This window comes from Zeus faber, assembly GCF_960531495.2.
Source record: "Zeus faber genome assembly, chromosome: 5".
NCBI classification, from domain to species: domain Eukaryota; kingdom Metazoa; phylum Chordata; class Actinopteri; order Zeiformes; family Zeidae; genus Zeus; species Zeus faber.
In genome coordinates this window covers 17,877,450-17,884,564 of record NC_137192.1, presented here as the reverse complement: position 1 = coordinate 17,884,564, position 7,115 = coordinate 17,877,450, and the positions used below count along the sequence as shown (strand labels likewise).

Genomic DNA, 7,115 nt, shown 5'->3' with positions numbered 1-7,115 from the left:
AACCTTTGGGATGATGCACATTTTGGAGAAGACAGAATATTTTCCACCTGATGCAGTCTGTCCCTGTGCTTTTTGTTTTTAAGCCATTTGTCCTCGATTGTCAGATCAGGACATGGGCAAGATTGATGTTCTCGTCTGTAATAGTCTTGCAGACACCACTTTGGATATCGATCGTACGGTTTCTTCCATCAGTCACTTCTGTATGTAGCCTACTTGCCCAATTTATCCTCCGCCCACAAATACAGTTATGGGAATGTCACACTTTTCAAATTCTCTAAAAGATGAGCTGAAGCGAGGGGGGTTGATCCAGGAGTGAAGGAGGCGTAGCAATGATCATGTCCGGACTGTCATTTTTAAGATGATCAACATTGTAGACTGTGTGCTGTGATCAGTTTAATTAACTTGCTGTCTGTCGAGTTTTTTTTTCATTTTTTCTGATTTAATTGAAACCGGAGGTGTTATTTTAATGGGGACATTGTGTTGAAAAGCAATCTGTTTCAAACTGCGTTCTTAGGAAACAGCCCTTGATACATACCTTCATATTTCCTGTGCAATGTGAACCACTGGAAGGTTCCTCTTCTGAATGTATTATTGTGTTAGGTCGACACTGTAGGTGCTGATCTGCTGATGTGCCCTCCACAACAGAGAACTGCAGCGGATGTCTCCACTACAGAAAGTTCATCAGATAAACACGGGGGAGAAGGAGTCTGCTTTCCCTCTCCTGACCTTGTTTTCCTAATCTGACAGGTGTTGCTGAGGAGACTGGGTCTGTCTGCATCTGTGTGTGTGTCTGTGTGTGTGTGTGTGTGTGTGTGTGTGTGTGTGTGTGTGTTTGTGTGTGTGTGTGTGTGACAGGGGCCTGGTGTGCGTTGGGGGGCTATGGTGAGGCGATGTGGACTGGCTGGTATGAGGAGAGACGCGGCAGCGGCGGTGGGAGGCGAAGCACAGGGATCACAGTGCGTCTTTCTTCCTGGCTGTGCACCGTGCTGTGGCTGTGGACGCTGTGGCTGCCGGTGCGTCCCCAGTGCCCAGAGAGCTGCCACTGCGCCGGGGACACGGCCACCGTCATGTGCTCGGATGCCGAGCTGCGGGAGATCCCCGAGGGCATCCCCACGGACACCGTGGTGCTCCACCTTGAGCGCAACTTCATCCGCACCATCCCCGAGACGGCCTTCAGTGACCTGGTCCACCTGCGGGACCTGTACCTTTCCCACAACCGCATCGACTCGCTCTCCTCGGGGGCCCTGCGGCACCTGGGGCCCGAGTTGCGCCTGCTGGACCTCTCTCACAACCAGCTGAGGCAGGCCAGCAGGGAGGACTTTGGCATCACGTGGGCCAAGACGCGCCTCTACCACAACCCCTGGCACTGTGACTGCGCTCTGCAGGAGCTGATGGAGACGCTGAACCTGGAGCCCGAGACGGTGAACAGCATCGTGTGCGAGAGCTCCATGCGGGGGGCCGGAGAAGGGGGGCGGTGGGAGGACCCGGGTTCTCTGGGCGAGCACGCCGGCCAGCCACTGGTCAAGCTCCTGGACTCGGGGGTGAATTTCTGCAGCCTCCAGAGGAAGACCACCGACGTGGCCATGCTGGTGACCATGTTCGTGTGGTTCTTCATGGTGATCGTGTACGTGGTGTACTACGTGAGGCAGAACCAGGCCGAGGCCCGGAGGCACCTGGAGTACCTCAAGAGTCTGCCCAGTCCACGCAAGACTCCCACAGAGGCGGACACGTTGAGTACTGGTTTCTGAACTGGTTGCATTTGGAATACCCCAACAGTATGAGGGATCCATTTTGTTATGCGCAGGTTAAAACTGTTTTCCAAAACACTATTTTTAAACTCGCAACCGGGAGCCACTGACCCGCTTCACCTTTGAACCATCCACAACTTTGTGACCGCAATGTTCTGATCGTAATAACTACTGTGCCCGTCGGTTTTCCTATTTCTCCTGAAATACTGAATGTCTTCTTTACCGATTAAAATAAGAATCTTCTTTATTTTGTAGACGAAACCCTTCATGGAGAAGGAGGAAGGATGTAGAGGAAAATAAAGGAGAGCAGGTCATTCATTTCATCCCTCCTTCTTGGGCCCGTTCCCACTCCTCCCATTATTCTTTATTATGGTTCATGGTGCGTCTTTTAATCCATTAAGGCGTAATTATTGTTGTCTGACCCACGGACCATCAATGACCACTTCCAATGCACTAATCAGTACAATAGTGTTGTGTGTGTGCGTGCTTGCATGCTTGTGTGTGTGTGTGTGTGTGTGTGTGTATACACTTCAAATGCCCCTGTGTGTGTGTTCTTAGTAAGTACAGTAATTTCCTCCGCCTCTCTTATCATGCATTTTCTACTGAGGCTAGATACGTCAAGGTCTCCAAGCCACTCTTCTGTTTTTCTCAGAAAGCCACTCGAGGAGTTTAAGTATTTTCGAATTATGCTGCTGCATTCAGCTGCGCGGAGAAGGTTTACACGCAGTTTGATGTTCATACGGTGTTGGGGTTCTCCGGCAGCAGGGAATTAAGACCAAAATGAGAAACGGTCCAATTATTGAGATGCTCATTGCCGAAGGTAAAATTAATAATGTCTTAGCCTGAGAGGATCGCGGTTAGTCAGGATTTTAATTAATCTCCCGGGTGTCGCTTTTCAGACATCTCCGCACCGACTGCTGCGTACAAATTTTGACTGCCACATATTTTGTTTCCCAAATCCTTTTTCGAAATATGTAAAAGGAAAGGAAATAGCGGACCAAACCACTTGAAAGCTGAATCTAAGCTGAAATTGAAGCAAGGGATGATTCTCTCAGTTAGCGGATTTATTACTTGTAATGTTAGAAGTCATTGGTAATATTTTGTACCTTGCACATTGGGCGTTTAGCTCAGTGGCTCAAATTAGAAAGTTTATTATATGAAACGAATATCTACTTAAATAACAGCAAACTAGCTTAATTTAGCCAAAAAGGAACCCTTTCCTTTTGGAAATGCCTCGAGAATGTTACTCCAGACGGACACTGCTATACGATATAATTATATTACATCTGAATAAGTCCACTCCTGTTGTTACAAAGGGGGAAAAATAAATCAGTTTTCAATTTCACGTTAAACAATCTGTATTTGTTATTTTCCTCATCTGCGTATTTGGTTGGTAAATGTGTTCCATGGAAACATTTAAAAGGGTGCGTTAGGTTAATGTACATGTCCATGTTGTCCACGTGTTTCTGTGAGTTTTGTTCTTATAATAACACGCACTGTAAGGCTCTGGTTGCTCACAGACTGGTGTAGCGTGAATTAGAGCATGAATGTAATAGAAAAATATTGTAAGAAAAAAAATTGCTTGGATAGTTGTACTGTAAGTTAGAACAAAACAAACACAAAACAAGAGTGAGCCGTGATGTTGGCGTGAAGGTGGATATTGTCCTGTGACTTGACATAACTGTTCGCAAACTGTTCGTAAACTGTTCGTAAACTGTTCATAAACTGTATGTAAACTGTTCATAAACTGTTCGTCAGCTGTTTATAAACTGTTCATAAACTGTTCATAACTGTAAACTGTTCGTAAACTGTACATAAACTGTTCGTAAACTGGTCATAAATTGTTCATAAACTGTTCATAAACTGTTCGTCAGCTGTTCATAAACTGTTTGTAAACTGTTCATAAACTGTTCATAAATTGTTCGTAAACTGTTCGTAAACTGTTCATAAATTGTCCGTAAACTGTTTATAAACTGTTTGTCAGCTGTTCATAAACTGTTCATAAACTGTTCGTAAACTGTTCATAAACTGTTCATAAATTGTTTGTAAACTGTTTGTAAACTGTTTGTAAACTTTTCGTAAACTGTTCATAAGCTGTCCGTAAACTGTCCATAAACTGTTCGTAAACTGTTCATAAACTGTTCATAAAATGTTCATAAACTGATCATAAACTGTTTGTAAACTGTTCATTAGCTGTTCATAAACTCACAAAGCATCCTCGGTGTAGCTGTGCACCCGTAGTCTGTAAATGCCGTGCTGTAAAACCATAAATTGTTAGTAGTCGTATAAATAAGACATTTATTTCGTGGAATAATTTCTTGAAAAGCATATCGGTTCATAACGGTTCATCCGGTTATAGAGGTGATCATCACGCTACGAGGTCCAGAATCATCCCACTTACCAAAACACACAACAACTAAATCATGAGGTCTTTGTCTTCTTTTTTTAAAATATATATGTATTTTTTATTGGTTAGGCTTCACTGTCTTAATGCTTCTTTTTCTCTCCTGTTTTGTATACCAAGTATTGTTTTTTTTTTATCAAGAATTACAACAAAGGGTTTGGAAATAGTTTAAATAATAAATGAGCGACGATATCAGGTAAAACAACGGAATATATATTAAAAATTCAAACAAACATGGCTGTGTTTTTGCTTGTAGATATATTTTTACCTTTTATTGCTAAGCTGACAGGTTAATGGAAGGAAAGAAAAATAAAAATGGAATAGGAGGAAAATAAAAAGTACAGGATGACAATCAAATCACAGCATGCGTTGATCATGGTCGGCTCTCCCTCGGGAGCGAAGTTAAATAATTGAAGAAACTATTTGACACAAAATAATAACGTATGAGATTTGAACCTCCCTTCAACCGGCCACCTCCAAGGTTTTTTTTTTTTTTTTTTGGGTCTCTATCAATAGCAAAGCAAATGGCCCCGTCTTTCTCCATCTCTCCTCCTCCTTCGCCTGAGTGCTCCGCTCCCTCTCTCCCACCAGAGCTATGCCAACCAGCCCAAAAAGCACATAATGGAAGCAGAGTGCAGATGAAAGTTAGCTGGGACATCTTTTAGGGATCATACTGCCACATAAAAACACAAGTAAATGATAGGGGAGGATCAATAAACAAAAACAAAAGCAAAAAAAAACTCTACCCCAGATTTTCTTAAGGATATTTCTGAAAATGTGAAAGCATTGCTGGGAAAAAAAAAATCGGGGTAAACAAATAAAAGGACGGAAAAGCAACTTCAGTCTGTCACTTGTTTTTGTCTTTTATTTCCAATTTACATTAATCAAAACGTAACAAAAACAAAGTCATGATCATCATCATCATAATAATAATAATGCTATTATTAATAATAATATTACTATTATTAATAATAAAAATATACACAACCCTCACACGGCGTGCGCCCTCTGCCCTGGCCAATCAGAGGTGCCCTAGATCGCGTCACAATGGAGTGTGTGTGTTTGTGTGTGTGCGTGTGTGTGTGTACGTGTGTGTGTGTGTGTCAAGGCAGAGGGCACTTCCCGTGTGAGGGGTCGGGTGGGAGGAAATGGAAAGGGAATGGGGGTCAAAGGTCATAGTAGAGGGGGCTCTCATCACCATGTATCTCACAACACGGGTCCCATTGATATTACGTAAAACGTGGACATATTCAGGGGGCTGGGAATTATTGTTTTTATTGCTTTCTGTAGCCCTTATTCTTTTGGTGTGAGGTAGTTTTATCAAAATATCAAAATAAAACAAAAAAAAATTATTAAGATGGAAATAAACAAATGCGAAATTCCATTTCCAAATTAGATACGTCTAGTTGTGTTTTTTTTGGTTTTTGAACAAATAGGGGCAAGATGGCGGCTCAGGGACATTTATCTCACTGAAATATAGAATCCCAGGGTTAAATCTTGTCGCTGAGAAACTGTATATATATGTATACACACACATATACATATATATACACATATATACACGTTACTACATATCAGTATCTGGTTGTTAAAAAATACAGACTGTTTTACAACAATAGCACCATTGACTTTATTATAATAACCAGTAACTTTCCGATACACACTGTGGTGGTAGAAATAGGAGCACCTGCACTTACTAACTAAAGCTAGTTTTTTTTGGTTTTGAGACGATATGTATGCTTTAGTGGATATGGTAGAGGAGAGAGAGCTGGGGCGGGGTGGAAGAGACGAGGAAGGGAAGAGAGAGGAGGCGGGAGGATAAGGGCCGTTTTTTCGTATATGTTGCTGCTGGGAGTGGGCTTTTTTTTTTTTTTTTTTTTTTTTTACTTTGGGGCACACTCAGTCCTAACAAACCTAAACAATAAATAAATAACACAGACAGCTTTCTAGCTCTCTCGTTCCCCGGCGCATTCCCTCGTTCTCCTCGGGCTTCCTCCTTCTTGGGTGGGGTCGGGGGGGTGGGGGGTTGGGGTGAGAGGTGTAGGGGCACTGGGTGTCCATCAGAGTTGATTTGACTGGAGGCGATTGCTGGACGAATGAATCACGCATGTCGATTGCTGGTGCCGTTCAGTGCAGATATCCTACGTAGTACGACTTGAAAAAGCACTTTTTACTTAGAGGAAAAAAAAAAAAAAAAAAAAAGAGTCCCGTTTAAAAAGAAAAGTGTCTTGATCTTTCTTTCTTTTTCTTCTTCTCCTTTCTCTCTCCCTCTCTTTGAAGTGTGTTCTCACGCGTTTTTTTGTTGGTGTTGTTGTTTCAAAATTCCGCTTCTCCTTTTTTTTTTTTCCCGCTTTTCACCCTCCTCGTAGTTTTTACAAGAAGCAGACGGCTCCGACGTCGACTCCGAACTCCTGGTCTGCTCCACCGATGTCCATGGGGGCAATGTCCACGATGGGCAGACGGGAGGTCTTCTGCGACCTGTACTCAATCACCGTCTTGCCCCAGTTCCCTGTGTGTTTCTGTGGAGCGCGGGAGCAGAGAAGAGAGAGAATTTAATATGAATAATATGATGATGGGTGTGATGGAGGCTGTGTTTTCTCAATGGTTCACACATTCGTTACACCTCTCTCGCTACATAGTGAAATCTATGCAGATCAGTAGGGTCGGAGAGAAGAGAAAACACATTTTGACCTTTTCCCTTTTGCAACTTGGGATTTTTGTGCTTTTGTAATTAAAGGAAAATCCTCATTTCTTTTGATCATTGCTTATCACCCATATCGATTGGCGTCGGAATCTTTTAAATTGATCCAGGGGTTGAGAGGGAACGGCTTCAGTTCAGCCAAGGGCAAACCTGGACACTGGCGGTCAAAGAACGTGATTGTGATTGATTTGCAGCACGCTGATTTTAAGGTAATTTCTGGGTCCTTTTTCGTGGAGTAATCCACAGCGTTTCAATTATTTCC

The 7,115-nt window shown here is 42.9% G+C and overlaps 2 protein-coding genes across 3 annotated transcripts in view; one reads left to right on the top strand and one right to left on the bottom strand.

Moving 5' to 3' along the window:
- Positions 1-890: 890 nt before the first annotated feature.
- Positions 891-1,748, top strand: LOC307230578 (leucine-rich repeat-containing protein 3-like; the record flags this gene model as incomplete). Its single annotated transcript, XM_080001014.1, has 1 exon — positions 891-1,748. The coding sequence occupies one exon, from the start codon at positions 891-893 to the stop codon at positions 1,746-1,748; it is 858 nt and encodes a 285-aa protein (XP_079857140.1).
- Positions 1,749-4,990: 3,242 nt separating this feature from the next.
- col2a1b (collagen, type II, alpha 1b) overlaps positions 4,991-7,115 on the bottom strand; it is a 45,460-nt gene continuing 43,335 nt past the window's right edge. For both annotated transcript variants that reach the window (XM_080000824.1, XM_080000825.1), the window contains one exon: positions 4,991-6,671. In XM_080000824.1, the coding sequence (XP_079856950.1) occupies positions 6,525-6,671 (147 nt within the window). In that variant the 3' untranslated portion in view covers positions 4,991-6,524. The remainder of the gene's footprint in view (positions 6,672-7,115) is intronic.